Source organism: Nuphar pumila, unplaced genomic scaffold (assembly GCF_984573655.1).
Source record: "Nuphar pumila unplaced genomic scaffold, dmNupPumi1.hap1.1 HAP1_SCAFFOLD_1294, whole genome shotgun sequence".
Classification (NCBI taxonomy): domain Eukaryota; kingdom Viridiplantae; phylum Streptophyta; class Magnoliopsida; order Nymphaeales; family Nymphaeaceae; genus Nuphar; species Nuphar pumila.
Window position 1 is genome coordinate 11,864 of NW_028323635.1, and position 20,135 is coordinate 31,998.

At 50.1% G+C, this 20,135-nt stretch overlaps 2 protein-coding genes across 2 annotated transcripts; one reads left to right on the plus strand and one right to left on the minus strand.

The window, feature by feature from the left end:
- Window positions 1–271: 271 nt before the first annotated feature.
- On the minus strand, window positions 272–1,843 carry LOC149809400 (peptidyl-prolyl cis-trans isomerase CYP18-3-like). Its single transcript, XM_089994851.1, has 4 exons — window positions 1,717–1,843; window positions 1,495–1,566; window positions 999–1,147; window positions 272–517 (listed from the first exon to the last, which is right to left on the minus strand). The coding sequence occupies exons 1-4, from the start codon at window positions 1,841–1,843 to the stop codon at window positions 272–274; spliced, it is 594 nt and encodes a 197-aa protein (XP_089850977.1).
- A 530-nt stretch (window positions 1,844–2,373) lies between these two features.
- LOC149809401 (uncharacterized) lies at window positions 2,374–6,282 on the plus strand. The gene is made up of 9 exons (XM_089994852.1): window positions 2,374–2,504; window positions 2,616–2,700; window positions 2,933–2,986; window positions 3,398–3,514; window positions 3,977–4,093; window positions 4,411–4,633; window positions 4,825–4,947; window positions 5,167–5,558; window positions 5,992–6,282. The coding sequence occupies exons 1-9, from the start codon at window positions 2,374–2,376 to the stop codon at window positions 6,280–6,282; spliced, it is 1,533 nt and encodes a 510-aa protein (XP_089850978.1).
- Window positions 6,283–20,135: the final 13,853 nt, after the last annotated feature.

Here is a 20,135-nt window from a genome sequence, read left to right on the forward strand (position 1 = left end):
CTTGGAGTTGCCAATGTCCATGCGGATGCGGTAGTAATGTCATAAGATAAATAATCATCATCCTGTCCTCTTGTTGTCGCGTGTGTCCTCAGCCGTGCGCCATTACCGCGCTTCTTGCATGAAGGATGAAGATAAAACATCATGGAAACGCATGGTCCAAACATGAAGTTAGTGTGCGGCCTTCAGCCCACTGCAGGTCAAGCCACTTAGATGCATGCGTCATAAGAGGACAATTACAATGGGTCGCTGTAACAAAGCCTCTGAAGGCAGCTCATTTCAGTTCCCCTGAATCAGCAATGACAACCTTCTGGCTAGGCTTGCCGCTCCCAGAGCCCGTCTTCTCGACCGCTGTTACTACTTCCATGCCCTCCATCACCTTTCCGAAGACAACATGGCGTCCATCCAACCATGATGTCTTGACAGTCGTGATGAAGAACTGGGATCCGTTGGTGTCTTGCCCAGCGTTTGCCATTGACAGCCAGCCAGGACCTTCATGCTTGATAGAAAAGTCCTCATCCTGCTCAACACAGCCAATATGTGTGAAGACACACGGGTTACACATGAACTACCAACAAAATGTTGATGTCATCGGATTGCGGCTACGCTGTGCGGTGTACCAGCCGTGCTAGCAAACTCATGGATTCTTTTTTCAATGGAAAATGTGTAAATTCCATCAGTTTTTCTGACATGGAGGATGTGGAGGGTGTGCAGTGAAGGTGACAAACCAGGCCCTGTATGGCACGACGTGCTTTGCATCTACTGCAGCCAACCCTATAGGTGTCGCTGAAGGGACCAATTCTTTGGTGCTCTGAGATCTCTGCTGCCTGGTCAAGCTTTGTGCCAGACAACGTTCCCAGCTGCAGTGGGTGGTCCAGATGCCAACAGGATTCCTTTTAAATGGCGGCAACGAACAAGCGGCATGCTGCAGCTTGACACAGTGGACACAAATGCACCCTGAGAAGGTGTGGACCGCAGGTTACATTGTAGAAAAAGCGGACCTTGAACTTAGAGCCATAAATGGATTCACCGCCGGTACCGTCGCCCCTTGTGAAGTCACCGCCTTGGATCATGAATTGTGGAATGACACGATGGAACGTGGAGCCCTTGTAGTGCAGGGGCTTGCCGCTCTGTCCAACCCCTTTCTCGCCTGGACGCGACCAAACCTTTGTGAAACCGAAATAAAGCATGATGATCTTGACATCATGCGACATGGAATAGAATGCACGACATGGCTAGGACCATTTCCGATGTCTCATCGTATACAGATGTGGAAATATGCGAACACTGCATCAACCACCACGGTAACCATCACAACAGGACGAAGGTGCCTGTGAGATATGGGAGCAAGAGAAATATGTATCCACCCGTAAGCAGCGACCGACACATAGGCCAAAGGATGCATGCAACATGAGCGGTCTGAACCGCTCCACGATCCTTGGTAACAGTTGCCGATCTCTGTCAAGCCAGTCGGAGAACCGGGTCCTGGAAGCACACCTGTGCATAGCGCCCTAAAGTTCTCGACAGTTTTGGGTACTTGGTTCCCAAAAAGCCCAATGACGATGCGCCCTGTACGCACATGGAATTCGTTACTGGCAATCTCAACGCATCACGCGAAGAAGGGAGGCAGGCAGTTGTGCTCTGAAGCCATGTTTCTGCGTTGTTCACTGGTGTAGGGGAGTCAAACTCAGCGACAGGTGTCCCTGACTGAGGCGTTACCTGCTGCCTTGCCATCGATCTCGATGTCGAAAAACACTTTATGTGTCACGGTAGTATCACCAGCTGCTCGTACGCCAGCGATAGTCACCAGGCACACAGCAGCGAGTGCTGCCAAAAACCTGGCCATTTTGATGTATGTATGAATCTACAGATGAGTCGGTCACGACGTGATGTTTTCCTGCGAACAATGGTTTGTAAGTAAAGTGCATTAGATGTAAAACTACTCGTGCTTGGGGCAGTCTCGACACTGACGATTGTTTACTGCATGGAGACTATCTCGAGACATACACAAACCCCTGTGAATGCTTTCGTACGCCCGTGGCACCGCTTTTCCAGTGCATTTCGGCTATGTCTGAAGACAAATTATGCCTGTACTACAAAACGCTCAATTGCCGGTCTGTACACAGGAAGTTGTGTGCTTGTTTGCGCCACATTCTCGGTACAATGGGCGCATTGAGAGCATGGGAAAGCATGGCGCATACGGACATGCCGTATTGCGATGCATGGTATATGCTTGTAAGGTCTCATGGCCAGTGACTTGATGAGATCCTGTGCTACACATGCTAGTGTTCACTTTGAGTTCTCATTCCGACAGCTCGAAATCTCGGCACCATTTCTGGTGAAGAAAGACACCATCAACGAAAACGCAAGGTCATCATGCCTCGAGAAATGGTCACCCTTCAGGTTGGACAATGCGGCAATCAGGTAGCCTGCCGGTTTTGGGACTTGGCTTTGCGTGAACATGCAGTACACAATGCTGATGGCGTGTACGACGAACCTTTGAGCAGGTGAGCATCTTTATGCTAACACAAATCGGGATTATGACACGATTTGGTTACAAAGATGGTTATGAGGGAGCATCTGATACGAATGATGTGTGAATGGCGCTCAGGGTGCAGTTTCTTCAGAAATGTTGACACAAGGCGAGACCCTGGTCAGCTACTACCTATCGGAGATGGCAGAGGCAGAATTCACACTCTCAAGGTGCATGCTCAAACTCACAAAACTTGCAGACCCTGCTGACCTGTGCACCTCAAAAGGTAAGAAACATGATGTTCCCCATCAACTTACCAGTTGGTAATGTAGCAAGTTGAGCAGTATGGGAAGAATTGGGACGTTTAGACGCATTCTTTGACGGCAATTAGCAGAAATGTTGATGTACATCATGTGCATATGTAGCACGTTGCATCTTTTGTCACACCGTGATTTTGTGCAGGCCAGATCCGTGGTTGTTGACATGGAGGAAGGCGTTATCAATGAGATGTTCAAGGTATGGAGGGATTCCACGGTATACTTCACCATCAGTGTCCAGCATCTTGTCGACAACTGCTTACATGCTGCCTGCATGTTGTGAGTTGCGTCAAGGGGCTGTAGCGTATCGGCTGTTGCGCAGTTGGTGGCAATTTGCATTTCTCTGGTATCTCACTCTGCTGATAACAAGTGTGGTGCGATCGAATTTGGAGCTGCACGTCTAAATATCTTGTACCGTCCCGGTATCTCCCGGTTTCAACTGCAGCGGTGGTTACCAACCGAACTGCGCAGGTCATGGTCACACAAATGAAATGCCCTGGCTGCTCAAAACATCAATGCAACGAGACATGGTGGCTGTGAAGATGTGTATGGCTGATGGTTTGCGATATCGGGCTGGCACCTGACCTGACCAGCTCTTTCTCACATGCAGAGCACGCTTGGAAATCTCTTCGATACACGATCCATGCTGGTAAGTGTAAGTGGCGCTGGCAACAACTGGGCGCACGGTCATCACATGTACGGCCCAAAGTATCGAGAGCAGATCATGGTGTGTCGCTTCCTCTGGGTCACGAGCATCGTGAGTGTCCGGATGTGAGTATGCTGACCAGCTCTGCAGGCAGCCCTGTGTAAGATTGGACTCGAAGGATTTGCAGCCATTACACATGGCTTGTGGCTCTCACAAGCCATGTCGGTTGCCCAGCTTGGTGTGATAACCTCCAGTCAGAGGGGCGACTCAAAGCGAAAGTGAAGGACGCTACAAGCTTGCTCACGCAGCATGATACAAGCTGCTGATGAGTCGTGTGCTTGTACTGCACTTCCACGTGGGCAGAAGGAGCTCCAAAAGCACACGGAAATGCGCTTGCACAAACGTCTCCCTGGAACTCCATAAACCCATTGACAGGGACTTTTCGTTATCGTTTTGGGGTACAACAGTCCCTGGAACTTGTGGGCCATATCATCGTTGTTAGATGGCCGGTCAATGCTGATGATCTTGCCTGTAATTGTGCAGGACTGTGTGAGGCAGGAAGCTGAGGAGTGTGATTCCCTCCAAGGCTTCCTGCTGATGCACTCCATTGGGGGCGGCACTGGCAGTGGCCTGGGCACGTACCTCCTATCGACATTGGAGGTTGGCTCCTCCACCTGGCATTATTCTATCGAAGTCTTGCTCTGTGCATATGCCATCGAGACCATGCATACTGATTCAAGGCTGGCTGCGCTTCTCCTGTTCTCATGACATGTCCAACTTTGTGATCACGCGTTGCATATAAAGCAGCACTCCACAACTTCAGTGTTTGTTCACTACATGTCCCACACTCTCCCCACGAGCTTGGCCAGGACGAATTCGCCGGCCCCATCTGATGCATAAGGGGCCATAAGACAAGGGTGCAGTCACGTGACCGAAGCTCCGATGAGTATGTAGTTCATTCATTTGTTGATGTGCAGGACATGTATCCTGAGATCTTTAGGTTCACAGTCTCTTTGTTCCCATCAGAGGATGACGACGTCGTGACGTCGCCTTACAACGCCATGCTTGCCCTCAATGAGCTCATTGAGCATGCAAGCTGTGTCATGCCGCTCGAAAACCAAGCCCTCTTCGACCTCTGCAATGTGATAGACGCAAAGACTAAGCAGCCCAGCAGCGTTCCCGTCAATGATATGGGCACAGGTGCGACAGCAAAGCTGGTGCATTTAGGCAAGACGGCATGCCTGTCATTCTTAGATGGCGATGAAGCACGAGGATGGAGCCCTTTTCGTTGGGCGTGGCTACCGCTAACACTGTGCAGCCACGTGACCATCTTCTGAGCTGGGTGAAATCCAATATCCTGTGGGTGATACATGCTTTCTATTACATGGCAGTCTCGCCACTCTCAAACAAGGACTTTGCGACCATGGCGTCATGGATGGGGCTGAGCTTGTGTGGTCTCTCAAGGCCGTACAAGATGCTGTCCAGTGATATTGTCATTATATTGCCACTTTCTGGTGAAAAGTGTCTCTATGAGTGAGAATTTGAAAACATTCGCTTTGAAAACATTCCGGCACCGAAGGTGACAGTTGCTAGGACAGATAAAAACGGCTGGGAATGGCGCAGAAGGCACATCAGCTGCACTTGGCGATGCCAATGTCCATGTGGAGGGTGTTGTGAAGAGCAACAGCATCGTCCTCATCACGCACCCACTCATGCGATGGTTTGACACGCAGAGAAGAAGCCGTTTGACCGCATGAACAATATCGCTGCAAACATGCTGCTGAACCTCACCGCCGGAATGCGGTTTGACGGCAGCCTGAACGTGGACATCAACGACATCACGATGAACATGGTGCCGTTCCCTCGCATGCACTTCCTCCTGCCGTCCATCGCGCCGGTGGCAGCGCCCAAGGACCGCGCAAGCATGACTGGATCTCACAAGGCCTTGGATCATGCTTTCACAGAAGTCATGAGCAGGGAGCACCAGATGGTAAAATGTGACCCTCGCAACGGGACGTATTTGGCATGCGGCATGCTCATGCGCGGCAGCGTCAGCATCTCTGATGCAAACCGGAACATCATGCGCCTGAAGCAGCACATGCGTATGGCGTACTGGAATCAAGAGGTGTGTGTTGCTTGCTGCCAACCGTTGACTGCTCCTCCAATTGACTAGCGACAGTGCACCGTGCACTGGGGTGACCATAGCGTGCTTCCACGAGGCCTGCCTGTGTGTATGATTGCGGTGCTCAATCGGATTTCGAGGCTGCCAGTGGTGTTCCTTCTTGGCATTTGACCTCGGAAAAACATCACAACACAGAATACGCCGCCCGAGTCCGCGTTGACAACCATGGCTGATCTCACGCCTAAACCTTGAGCTTGGAATGGTTGAGACGGTGACACGTTCCATATTGATACCCTTAGAGTTTTCTGCGGTTGCGCACCAGCAACGAGTCATGCGACTCGCGTTCTGTACTTGTGTGGACCTTAATTACCATGGTCAAATGTGCCTGCGGAGAGACTGCTGTCGAAGATTCTGATCTCGGTTCTTGGATTTGCAGGGTTTCAAGTTGGGGCTGTGCAACAAGCCCGCACTGGGTGTCCCTTACTCGTTGCTGTGCCTTAGTAACAATACTTGCATTGGATCTGTGTTCTCCTCCATGAAGTCGAGGTTTCATCAACTCTATAAGCGCCAGTTCTACCTGCACCATTACCTTGAGTTCATGGAAGCACAAGATATAGCTGCTTGTGCTGAGAATTGTGCAAGCCTGGTGGCTTCTTATGACAACATTGATAGACAGCCGGAACCAGGCGACATCTCTTATGCTCCTCGTGGCCTTTCCTTTCTGTAGCCGATATCGATAAGGATGCTTGTGTCCCAACTGCTCGATGCTGTCGTTCACGCCACGAAGTCGTGCGCAGTTCTCACTGAACTGCGACGCATACTATCCGTACGTCACGTCCCAAGCAGCGATTGAGCCAAGTCATGAGTGACTCGGAAATCAGGTCGGTATGACGACGAAGCGTCGGATCTCGCCCCTCCGCGATGGGGGACGTATCTCTGGTAGTCCCAGGTCAACACCGACGGGTGAATTCCGGTCATATATAGGAAACCCTCCAGAGCTGTTTGTTCATTTCTCGAATCTTTCGCTGAGTGTGACTCATGTTGCGGTCTCGCACAGTCATTGCCAGAATCACATCGGCATCCCTCTGACAGAGGCTCTGAAGCTTAGACTAGAATGTCGTAAGCCTCAAAACAGCGAAGTTTTCATTAATACCCTGATAAGTGCGTGTATTGTCGTCATTCAGTGTTGTACATACATAATCCAGAGGAAGACTGAAAGTTGTAGCGAGACCGAATTGCATAGTCCAAGAAACACTGCCTTGCCCCTTTTCGCAATACCTGAAAGTAACATTATGTCTGTATTCTTGCCCATCGCAACGGGCTTCACAAACCTGCGTGGGAGCTTCAAGTTGGGTGTGGTCGACCTGGGCACACAGTCATCGCTGATTCAACGCAAAAATGGATCATTCATTCTCCTCGACTCTTTGACGATGGAGCCACCAGTGAAAGCGAAAGTTGACGAGCTGACGTCAGGGAAAATTGAGGTGGGATCACCCAGTTCTCTGGTTGCGTGTATTTCTCTTTGGTTGCGGACACGACGCTGTGAGCTAATGTTTGTCAGCAAAGAAATTGCACAGATTGGAAGGCTTCCGTCATCGACCTCCAACTATTGCACGTCTTATGAAATCGAAAGCAGTCCGAAAGCTGATAAAGAGCTCGTTAACGTGAGCAAAGACCTTGACAAATCAGGGTTTTAGGGTTTCTTAGAATGCACTTACGGAAGCTGGCTACCCAAGTGTGTGATACATTAATGGTCATTTGATTGCTGTGAAAAGCCGCAAGACAGAGCGATCGATATTTTCTTACATCATCGTGATGCGCCGTTCTTTTCTATCATCGTGAGTGGAGTTCCGTCGATGGGTGCACTGGTCCGCCATGGTGCTCTCACATGTCAGCAAGGTATCAAGATGCTCTCACATATCACCAAGGTATCAAGGTGCTCTCACATATCACCGTCAGATATCCGAGATGCTTGACACGCGTGACCTTGCACCCTATCCCCTATCATGTTTCATTCTGTATATGGGACACCAATCAGCTGGTCTTGACCATCCGTGCGCTATTTCCAGTGGAAATTTTCCATACCTGCATGAACATTGACAAGGTTACCTTACGCCACCAGGCAATTAATTGCACATTGAAGTTGCAGAAACTTTCAATGTGCATCAACCGCCTGGCATAACTAAACACGTGTGCACTCTGAGAGACAAGCATTTATGCATCAGCTGCTCACGTTCGCTCATAAGTGATCCAATTCACATTGCTGTGTGCTGCTGGGTATGGAAGTAAGGAGTGTGTTGTGGGATAGTGCAGTGTCACGAGATAATGTTGTACGCCTGTGTGCATTCAAGGCAAGCAAGTCTGCAAGTTGAACTTGCAGTTGGCCATTAGGGCAACGCAGAGTAGGCGGCCAGGCCATTCTCAGGATGAATTTCGGGCCAAGCCATCCTGGATGTCATGCATTTGTCATGCACCTTGTCGCTCGCAATGCATGCATGCTGACCTCAGCATTTGGTACAGGCGATTGTTAACGTCCATCCCTTCCACACCCTACACTGCGAGTGGGCGCATACCGCATACCCGCAAGCCAAGCTGTACGGCACAGCAAGGCACGTTGCCAAGCTGCCGCAGCTGCCATGGGAGAAGGAGCTCATAGAGTCATCAGAGGGGCAAGCAATTTTTAAGGACGATCTGGACTTCAGTGTGCCCAAGGGCGTCGACTTCATCAGCACAAATGAAAGCATCCACTTCTCCTCGGTGATTGCCTTCCACAGGGAGAGCGGCACCATGCACGTCGATGATACATTTATGTACGTGCCACTGCCCAAGGTGGCTGAGATTGTGGGACTCAAAGAGGGGGCTGTGGGCCTGCACCCGACACTTCCGGCGGCCCTCGAGCACCGTGCGGGTGCTTGCGAGGACTTCCGGCAGTGGCTTAAGGGACTTGCTAGTGCTTGGGAGATCCGCAACTTGTGTGCCGCACACTCCGGCACACTTCTCGCTGCTGACAACACCGGCAAAGGCATCAACGCTCGGCTGACGGATGCGTTGTGGTTGTCAGAGCCAATTCTGATCGCTCACGAGGCCATCTATGGCAAATGCGCCAAGCTTTGATTTAAACAATCATGTTTTCTGAGGTTGGATACTGACACAGAGCGATGCTTGTGAGAGCCATTGAAATTTCGGAAAATGCGGTGGACCCAGTATGCTTTTGATTCCGCTTTTTCATCTGCATGGGCCCTAGGGATTTTCCTGTTGTTCGATGAATGGTGTTGGCTCTTGACGCGTATCCCAATAAGTGCAAACAAGTACCCTTTTCGTTCGTGGTTGTAACTGCACCCCGGTGCCTTGCGGCATTCATGCACATGAGCATGTGGCATACTTATTCAGTGTTCTCAGACATCACCCTTGTCGTGAAGTTGGCGCAATCAAATTGCTGGATGCTGTGCAACCTGATTGCTGTCCTCTTTCGCGTATGACTAATCCGAATCCTTGAATGTATCTGGAAGGCAAGTCGTTCTATCCTGTCAGTTGCAGGCCTTGCTTTGTCTCGCAAATTGCGGGGCGCCATCCGCCCGATGCAGCCAACACTCCCGACATCGTCCTAACAGATTCCTTCTCGTGCTCAGTGCTTTCTATTAATATGATGTACAGGCAATCGCAAACTCCACGTCACCTTTCGCACTCTGCGCGTGAGTCACGGCATGTGACGAGAATTCTCGTCACACGCCGTGACTCACGCACAGAGCTCCTCCCGCCACAAAGGATCGCGAGCCATGTCACGGCAAATACAACACACGGCTCCCACAAAGGTTATTCTGTCCGATATGGTAAGGTCACCTAGAATCAAGCTTGATGAAAGACATCATATGAATTGCCAACCTTCAGGCTTGCCTGATTCGCTGTGCATAAATGCACGCGGCTCATTCAAGCGCGTCCACGTGCTCTAACCAACAGCGCGCTTCCATCCTGTTCCACTAGTGCTGCATTCAAGTTACGCATACTTTCTGGATATCACCCTGCAAACAGCGTGCTCAAGATGGCTACGTTCACCCCAATCGCGAAGGGCTTCAACAACATGCGCGGGAGCTACAAACTCGGGCTCGTGGATATGGGCACGCACTCGTCGCTGGTGCAACGTAAGAATGGTAAATTCGTGCTGCTTGACTCGCTAAGCATGGAACCTCGGGTGAGATCTCAGGTGAACAAGCTGACAGATGGTGGCCGTGAAGTCGAGGTACATTTCCGGCAATCGTTCAAAGTGCAGCATGGCTCTCAAAGCCGAATTGCCATGTCCCAATCATGAGGCGTTCAATTGCTCGGCAGGTTTTGCTATACAAGGGAATCTTAGCCATGCACGGTTCTGAAAACAGGTTTCTTGCAAGGGTTACCATCAAGCCCGGATCGGATGCTGTTATCCACACTACAGTACAAACATGCCACCACCCGCATCCTGCTGCAGGCCATCATCAACCTACACCCATTCCACACAGTGCACATCGACGCCGTGCATGAGGCATTCCCGCATGCCAAGCTCTTTGGCAGTGACCGCCACATCCAGAAGTTCCCGCAGCTGCCCTGGGAGAAGTCCCGCGTCAACTCGCCTGAGATGCACGAGCAGTTCCAAGAGGACTTCAATTTCAGCGTGCCCAGCGGAGTCGACTTTATCAGCTCAAATGAGCTTGTACATTTCTCGTCTGTTCTGGCCTTTCACAAAGCCTCTGGCACTTTGCATGTGGATGACACATTCTGCTACGTCCCGTTGCCCTCCGTCGCGGAGGCCATCGGCGTGAAGGAGGGTGCTGTGGCGCTGCATCCTACCCTTCCCCTGGCTCTTCAGAAGCGTGCAGGCGCTGCGACAGAGTTCCGGGAGTGGGTACATGAGCTGCTCAGGGGTTGGGACGTGCACAACCTGTGCACCGCACACACCGGTAACCTGCTTGAAAGTGACATCCATGGTGACCCCATCAACACCCGTATGGAGTCTGCTTGCAGCTTGCTGAGCCGGTGTTAAGCGCTCACGAGCTCATGTATGGCAAGGGTGAGTGATGCTTTTCCAGACACTTGTCTCTTGCTACGGTAACCATTCAATGTATATGGCGAAGAATCCTTCCTCCTCCTCCGTTCTTGCTATAGATATGTGCTTTAGACAGTTGAGTTGCAATGGTACTAGGCCTGTCTGTGTCAAGGCAGCCAAGATATGTGCGCTAAGGTAATATCCAACTTGTGATGAAAGGTTATTAGCGCATTGTTATGTATATGCAGAATGGTAGATATAATGGTAGATATAATGTAAGGAACCGAACATTGCAATTGTATGCTGTTTGAACGTACTGGTGGCAAGGATTACGCCATAGCATGCTAGGCATGACGAGGATTCTCTACTCCTGTACATGCGGCAACTCTTGCCAAATAACGTGCATGCAACAAGCAACCCACGCCAACGCTAAAGTTTGAACTATCAACACCTTATCCCCATTCCGACTTTGCACACAATTTTTGAAGACAGTAAGGACAGGGAACGTACGCTGTAGGGAGGTTACAACACACAGCATGCTGGGCTCACCTCGCAGCAACTTCGTACCCTCCACCATCGCGTTCTTTGCTACTCGATCTGTTGCCGACACCTTTTAAAGTATGGTAATTGGCCTCAGGCTCGCGGCGTCCATTCTGTACAACATGTTTCCAGGTGAGACACTAGCATAATAGTCTCTCGACTCTCCACTCTTGCTTCTCAATACAGGATGAGATTGGAATACTTAAGAGGGCTTATAATCCAATTGTGGCAACGCGAGTTCGCATTCAAGTACTTTCAATATTCCAGTCAGCATTGTGCAAAACAACGTCAGGGTTGTCCTATCTCGGTGAAGGTACGTCTGATACAAATCCACCGAAAGGATAAAGTTGGGCAAGTACGATAGCATGCAATATCTCGAACATTGCCACCAACGTTGCCATCAAACCCCAAGAATTTCAGAATGAAAGTTTGTAGGTTAGGAAGGACACAATCGAATTGTTAAGTTGGTTGGGCATCCATGGCCATCACATTCCAAGTTTCGTATAATAACACGAAGGGTGTACAAGTCTTCGTTATGCACTGAACCTGACAGGTTGGGATTGTGTTGAACAACACTGTGGGAACATCACTGGAAACACTGTGTTTTTGTCATAAACAAGTTACATTGGAATGATGGTGATGATGGTGAAGTGTCTGCCTCTCTTCAAATTTTGGCTTGTGCGAGCTGCTGCGCTTTCAGACAGGCTTGCCTGTCCCAACCGCTGACATTCAGTGAGCTGTTTTGTTTCAAATGTATTTACCTGGTTGCTTTTTGACTACTGGATTGTCAACAAGGCCTCGACCGCTATGCAGTCTCAGCTCTAGCAGCTTACTTTCGTTTGGTTTGGTTGGACTAGAGTTTCTGTTGGTCAACCGTGTGCAGGAAAGAGAGCTACCAGAGGTGCGTCAGCTGCAGTCAGTGCATTGCTCAAGGAGCAAACGCAGGAGCATACGATCGAAGGCCAAGCAGCCACAGGTGTGCTGCCTTGGGAACAGCAGAAATTCACTGCATTTGGTGGGAAGATTGAACTTGATGAGAATGCTGCATCCTTGTGAGTTTGAAGCTGGCTTGTCGGATGCCTAGTGCAGCATGGTCACACCACTAGGGTCTGATGATCAACGTCACACACAATGGCTGATGAGAAGTACTTCAAAACAGTGTTGACATTACACAGGTGAAGCAGCCAACATCTGCTATCACAGACTCGTCCTTTGAACTCCGTTTCTTTTGATGTAGCAAGTGCTTATCTCACTAATTCGTTCCTTTGTTATGACATCACTTTTGAGATACAGCAAATGTCACTAATTGTCGGATGCAGCAGATATGTGATATTTATATGACATCAGACATCTGCTCATGCGTCCATGTGGTTCGACAGCGTTCTGGTTTGCGATGTACTGTTCTTAGGGCCACATTACTTGGCCCTAAGAACAGGAGAATGCCCAGGGTCAACGATGTTGTGAAGAGGCTGAGCATTAGGTTGCCGATCGCGTCAACGCACATTGATCCCTCATCATCTACAGGGAAACGACGCAAGCTGAAGCGCGTGGCGGCTGCAGTCACCACCAAGGATGCAACGGAGAAGAAGCTCCAAGTAACGGCCGCTGAAACAAGTGCAGGTGTGTGGCCCAATTCACATGTGCACTGTCAAAAACCACATCATACAGGCAATCGTGCTGTAGCGTTGTGTGCTTGCTCACTCCGTTGCTGTGCGAATGCGAGACCGCTGATTATTTTCAGCCTGAGCTGTAGCATCCTGCTCGTTACTGCAGTGCTTTCGATGACTCTTGTAGGCAAGTCTTGTTGTTGAGAACGGCACCCAACCACATGTTGAACTGGTCCAACTGCAGACACAAACATGCAAAGGCATACATCTGCCCATTCTGTAGCCATCGAGTACTTATCTACCAAACCGGCTATTGACCACCTTGTCGTCCCCACAAACTTGAGCGACTCTTGGGCTGTCAAGCCTCAATCATTGTAGTCCTGCAAACTGCTGCTCCATCAGCACACACCCTTTCGCATTTGACCTTCCATGCAATCCATCTAGTGGCTTGGTTGTGAACTATCCGTTCGTTTGTCTCGCCTGATCGGCAGCTGGCACGGGGTTTCAGGTACTTCCAAGGCGGCAAAGCCAGGCAAGAAGGCGAAAAAGCCAGCAGCAGAGCTGGATGAGGTTAAGTGGTTACCAGACAGCAGGTGCAGGTGCGAGTGGTCCACGCTTTTCGTAGGGGCCAAAGGCAAAGACTACGTGGAGTACCACGATGAAGAGTGGGGTCTACCACACCTCACAGACTCGTCCTTGTTCGAGCACCTTGTCCTCGATGGTGCCCAGGCAGGACTGAGTTGGTCTACCATTCTTGCCAAGCGCTCTGCTTACACGCGCTGTTTCAAGCAGTGGGATATAGCTGCTGTGGCCGCAATGGTGCGATGCTCCCACCGCTTGAATGTTGTCGTTTATGATCACTCATTTCCGATTGGTCGTGACGGTGTTCTTTCAAGCAGTGAGGCATAGCGTCATGGCTACAGCCGCTGTGATGGTGTGACACTGCCCCGAAAGAGCGAGGCATGCCCTCGCGTTTCTGTCGCGTGAAGACTTGTCACGCACGATCAGTGCTGTCATTTTCATTGGACTTTTTTTTCATTTGACGGGGTGTTGTCAAAACACACCACACAGTCCGTCAATACCAACCCGGGTACATATGAAAGACTTTGTGACACGCGGTAGGTCAGGGGGTGCCATGAAGATGCTTCACAGAGGCACCTTACCCCCTGACCCTTGAATCGCTCGGATGGGAGGGTGCTCGGGCCGGGCGGCCCCAAAAGATACCCTCGATCCTTTACCCTTTCCAAGTGGATATCAATTGGACACCAATTTGAGCTCCCGACGTACGTACCTTCGCTGAATGGCCCCACATTGACCATAGAGTGAAGTAGACAACGAAACACATGCAAGGTCAAAGCATTTGCTGCAATTGTGGCTGGATGCGGGCTTTGGTGACCTTCCTTATCTCGAGATACTGCATTCTAGGTCAGGGGGGTCCCAAGCGGGGGGGGGGGGGTCGATAGTGGCCAAACTTTGACCCCACACCCCCTTGAAAAGCATGGACCCCTAGTCGGGCTTCCGGCCATGGATCGAGGGTCATCTTACCCCCTGACCAACTGCGTGTCATGAAGTATTTCACATATCGACAACATTCAGCCCTCAGTCTGTCAGTCTGTCAGTCAGTCCATCAATGCTGCATGATGGACTTACCCAATCACAAACGCCACCGCTTCCACATTGCGTGGTCGTTGAACACACAAGTACTCTGCAGACGCCGGATGATGTTGAGGAGCTGTTGAAGCCCGAGTCTGGGATCGTTCGGCACAGAGGCAAGATTGAGGCGGCCATCAACAATGCAAAGCGCGCCCTAGAAGTGCAATCCGAGTACGGCTCACTTGCTGTCTATCTGTGGAGCTTCATGCCTGGCAGCAGACCCCTTCTGAACAGCTGGCAGTACGTTGCTCTGACCTGGACACTACTGGCAACACATGCAAGCGCCTGATTGCTTTGGTGTCTACCAATGCATGCGTAACCACAATCTGAGTGTTCCCTGTGTGGGAGTGACAAAGAATATCTTGATCCAAAGCGGGCACGAGAAACCAAATGGCATGATGTAGGCGACTGCCATTCGCGTTTGCGATAATGATGTTTGTGTCAAAGCTGCTGGGGTTCAAAATACATGTGCTACAAGACACTCTGTCTACATGGAGATTAACGTTGTGCATCAGGCTCGCGTATGCATGTGCTTTTCCAATCTAAAAGCACTTGCTCATGGATGTTGGATGGACATCATAATGAATGGGAAGGCGTGCCGTGTCCATGTTGGGGTGGTAACCGACGCTTTTGCCATTTCGTGGGCTTTAGAAAGGGGTTGCCATGATATACAGGCAGTTGAAAGATGCGCCTACAACGTCGGAAGAGGCAAGCAACATGAGCAAGGCTCTGAAGAAGAGGGGCTTCAAGTTTGTGGGACCGACTATGTGTTATGCGATGATGCAAGGTGTGGGCATGGTGAATGACCACACTACAACCTGCTTCAGGCATGCAGAGGTGCAACTGCTTGCAGACAAGATGGAGTGGCCTTTCCCTGCAACGTGATGGGACTGATCAGTGATTACTTCATTGAGGCGTGAGATCAGCAGCGGTTACCTTGCCCGTTGTCGTGGCTGCCTGCCAAGGCCGGATCGTGTCTGTTGTGGGGATCCAGTAATTCTGGTCATTTGTTTCTGATTTCTTATGGCTTATGCAAAGTAAATGACTCCTTCAAACAGGATTGCACAACTGGCGTTCTTGATGCATTTATAAACGTCACGACTCACGGTTTTGAGTCATTCAGTAAAGCCAAAACTGGTGATCTAGTACATATTTTATGTGTTCGTTTGTTCAAAGTATCGAAGCCCCGAACTCAATTGCCCACTTCTCAATGCATACAATAGTACTCTGAATAAATCGATACATACAATATGCCAGACGTAAATAATAGGACATTCTAAACATCGTGCTTCGACAAAGCAATCTCGCGCGTCTCATCGTGAATCGCTTCATTGCGGCCATGAGCTGCATAGCCTTGCAGTACTTCCTGTGTTAGCTTGCCCCAGGTCTACCCTGTACATGCATGCTCATACAGCATCATCAGGTGTGGGGCTGGCACCACCTATAGCTTGCCCATCTAATGGCCAGAGATTTGCCATGTGCATGGGCTGAAAACCGATGTTGCAGCTATTACTAGTATGCACAAGCTCCACTTACTTCAAAGTCTTGCCCGAATTCGTTTTGACAACCTCATAGTCGTCTCTGTGTGTGCTCCATTACGTCAATCATCCATGTGGAAGCTCGGGCTTGCAGCTGACCACCCCGGATGTGGTCCCGCAACCTGAGCCCCTCATCAGGAGTACTGGAGCGCGCATGTTGACGCACGAGGTCCATGCCTTGCGTTGGAGTCGCCTTTCGTGCAGCTGCGGTTAGCCTATCTCGAGATGACGCAGGTGTCAATATTACCCACACTGACAGGCACTTTCAAAAAGACATCATCTCAGAGGCTCTGACAGACCTGAGCATGACATTTGCCAAGCATATATTCCACTACCCAGCAATAGTGGCACGTTCCCTGATTGTTGCGCTTCATGTCGACGGCATTCTGAATAGAGATGGCCTCCAATTGGCCATGGCCTTGATCGACGAGATATGAGTTGGGCCTTGGCCTATGAAATGATGTGCAGGCAACTGGCTGGTGAGGTTATGTGGCATGCGAAGACCGACATTTGAGAAGACAGGGGGGGGAGGATGCAAGTCTTCAAAATCTCTCAGGTGACAGAATTTCCGCTCCATGCAAGCACGTGACATGTATCATTTACACTATGAGACAACCACATACACACATACACACATCAGAGATGTGCAGGTCCAGAAGAGGGGGAAGACTGATACGCCTGGCAGCGTATTTACAATGATGACTCACGATAACTGAGCAAGCTATCTGAATCCACACACACAAACGACAAGTCTATGGCTGGGAAGAGAAATATAAGCCATAGCACCGTAAAGACACTAATGAATGAATGAATGAATGATCAGCATTATCAGCATACCGTACCGTAAGACACACACACACAAACACCATTGTTTGCTCTTGCTCGCGCCAGTGGTGTTGCGTTCATTCCCGGCATGGATTCTCCGATAGCTGAGGTGCCTTGAGGTCTCAGCGGGCTATGATCGAATGTGTGAGTTGTCTATGTTTGACATGACGTGCCTGCAATCTTTGTAAGATACACACAAACACCTTCCTGCGATCATTGGACTCTGAGCATAGTGGAGCTGCAGATGCATCGGGGTTCGACTCTCCGGGATCGCAAGTACGCTAACTTACTGTTGTCATGACCATCAGACAGCACTGCATTACTATACGAGCCGTTATTAGTCACGCACTAGTAGCGAAGGCGTATCAGGCTGTCACCGATGTGCAGACACGAGCTCTCCAACTGGAGCAAGGGTGAGCAGGAGTGATCAAGCTGAAAGCTGCTTGGGTGAGAGCAGCCTGTGTGAGAGTGAGTCAAAGGAAAGTGGACACATCACATCACAAAATAGGTTGAATAGCCTTAGATGTTCTGTGTCCCGGTCTTTGGCTGATAGTTCACGCGTTCTGCAACTCAAGCCAGGCAGCCAGCCAGAAGTTCTCACCATCACACAGTTTTGGTGGCATGGGGCAGACATCACACGGTGCTCAGCGTTTCCACAGATCGCGGCAAGGTGAGTTTGTTCATTCCATCCAACATCAGGACATAGCAAAGTGGTGATTGGTTGTACAGTCGCTGCGTTTCATGCTTGTCACGCATTAGCTAATGGCCTATTTCTACCATTCACAAGTGAGGCACCTTGCGGTGACTTTATGCACGTCTTCATTCTCGCTACATGCTGCTAGTCACACCCCACTATACGTAACGCTCTTTCTGTTCAGTCTCAAGGAGTGATAAATGCCGCGCTCCTACGAACCACAGGAGCACATGTGCACCGTATTCATTCATAGCTGGCATCTCTTTTCTTTTTCTTTTCATTCGAAACTGGCATTCTGACACCTTGGTTTGATCCCCCTCCAAGCTATCGGTAATGAGTTTCCTTAGTATTCATGTACTGTCAAGGCAGTGAAATCCTGAGCATATTTGTCGGTGTTTATGGTCAAGTCAATGTGATACAATACATTAGGTTCTTCGACGAAAACCATGCATGTGGGCTGGAGTGGACAACAGCATTGAGAGCGCAGGTTGTTAGGAGCTGAGTAGCAATGCAATATGAAAGCAAAAGTGCACATCCACAGCACTTGAACGCACTTTTCGTGGAGCCAACGTGCGCCTATGTGCGGCAATAGTGTGGTCAAAGTGTTCTTTTGTGCACACGATGTGTGGTCAAGATGCAATACCCGGGTTTTAGTGATGAAGACATATGCGCAGGGGACAGCACACAAGCACCACGGCCCCTTTCGCCAGCAGCTCGAGGACTCGGCGATAGGCAGCATGTCAAGCAGTACTGCTTCTGTGCGCTCTCTCTCGATCTCCTCAAGAACTGCAAAGCATTCAGGCCTGCATGTCACTTTTGCAGCAGATGCGCTGAGAATCTCCCGTTTCCCCATGACACAGCACGCTGTAGATGACTTGTTTCATGATACACATGTGACTAGAGATATTGTCTTTGCCATAGGTCAACATCATTCACGAGGGTGTGCTTTTCTGCAGGCTGACGTGGGCAGCACGAAAAAAACAAAAATGCTCAAGTGGCCAAGCTGTGTGCCGCCAACTGCGAAGAGGTTTGCACACTCCTCAAGCGCCTGACGCGATCGTGGCTGATCCCACACAGCCCATGGTCAAAGCTGGTGCAGCACCCTCAGGGCCAGATCCCCCAGGATGCGAGCTTGAGCGCCGACGCAGCCCCCCAAACAGCCACCCCTACCCTGCAACTCCAGCAGCCCCCCCCATCCTCACCTCACATGCACCCTTGCACACCCTTGGCACTACCTCTGCGCTCGGGCCAAGTTCTGTGGAAGCTTGCACAGATTTCTGTCAGCTTCATGTTTGTGCATATCTGATGTATCAGGAGGTTATGAAATTCATACAAATTTTGGATTTCGTTCTCCTCCTATGAGCAGGTATATTTGTTCGTACATTGGATGATTTCATTTCACTTATAAATTAGAAAGTTAGAAGATCTGTAAGTACTTATGACGATTCAAGGCAGGAGTGCTCCCTGCACCCTCGCACCTCATGATCCTGTTTATCAAAGCCATTGCGTCCCTTTTCTCTTGACTTGAATGGCAGCTCAACCTTGTGGGCTAAGCAACCTAGCACATTTCTTCTGTCGTCAACATGTTTGCTATACGCTACCCTGCTACACTTTTGGCTACGAATACAATTTTATGACCTTTTCGCCAGTGTTGCCAAGGGGGTGAGACCCAGTCGCACATAAGAAAAGCGTGCGCTTGGCCAGACGATGTGCTGGTGATCACCGCACATGGCCGTGAAGGAGGAGCTAACCTATAGACTCCTGAATTGCGCTTCTGGACGATTCGAGTAGCATGTGCCCACCTGCCGCTCTGAGGTTCAGCGTCAGTGATACGCCTGTAAAGACTTGTAGGTTATTGAAAGATGGGCTCACTACGTCAGAAGAAGCAAAGAACACGAGCGAGTGCTTGAATAAGAGGTTCCAAGTTTGTGAGGCCGGCTTATTGCTACCGGTATGCGATGATGTAAGGAGTTTGTATGGTGAATGACCACACCACAACTGGCTTCAGGCACAGAGGCGCAAAACGCTTGCAGACACGGTGAGTGGCCTTTTCCTGCGACATGATGAGACTATTTAGTGCTTGCTCCATTGGGGCGTTAGATCACCGCAGAGCCCTTTGCATGGTCAACGCCTACCGAGGCCGGCGGATCGTGTTCATTCTGGGTCAAAACAGTTGGTTGCATGCCGGCTCATGCGCGCCTAAATGTGTTTGTTACGTGCACATGTGTAAGGCACAGTCAGAGAGTCGTAGGAGAGGTGCAGCAGCCATTTCCCCAGGTCTTGGGCCAACCAGCAACTTATTGCCGCTCAGCAAAGCGTCTAGCACACATACCGTTTTGCAGAGATCGCTTCTCACCTACACTCAATGTACTCATTCTTGAGGCTGCTAGTTGCGAGGGTTTGTTGTTCCTAAGTTCTGAACTGCATATCCAGCTTCCACTCTATTTCCTCTCCCCTTTACGCTGCGTGCCGCAGCTGTTTGAACGACGCCAAACTTTCAAACAACACACCAACTGCTGGAAACATTAGCAAATGCAATCAAGGCAACCATGATTCTACCACGTGGAGCAATCCCTCTCAGCTCCCGACTACCAAACAGTGCCGAAGGAATTGGTTCGAGCAGGTCAATCAAGGAGTGCCTTGGCGATGGCTGTGCCCTTCTTCTGAACCCATGTCACAATATTAAAGGGCGACTGTTGCTTCTTG

Bases quoted from the DNA above. Each gene is read 5' to 3' on its own strand.
- LOC149809400 (XM_089994851.1), bottom strand. From the start codon at position 1,843: ATGGCCAGGTTTTTGGCAGCACTCGCTGCTGTGTGCCTGGTGACTATC. The intron at 1,567-1,716 runs GTAACGCCTCAG...ATGTGCGTACAG, and splicing joins GATCGATGGCAAGGCAGCAG to GGCGCATCGTCATTGGGCTT. The intron at 1,148-1,494 runs GTGTGCTTCCAG...GGTCGCGTCCAG, and splicing joins CTTTAGGGCGCTATGCACAG to GCGAGAAAGGGGTTGGACAG.
- LOC149809401 (XM_089994852.1), top strand. From the start codon at position 2,374: ATGCCTCGAGAAATGGTCACCCTTCAGGTTGGACAATGCGGCAATCAG. The intron at 4,634-4,824 runs GTGCGACAGCAA...ATTACATGGCAG, and splicing joins CGTCAATGATATGGGCACAG to TCTCGCCACTCTCAAACAAG. The intron at 4,948-5,166 runs GTGAAAAGTGTC...TTTGACACGCAG, and splicing joins CATTATATTGCCACTTTCTG to AGAAGAAGCCGTTTGACCGC.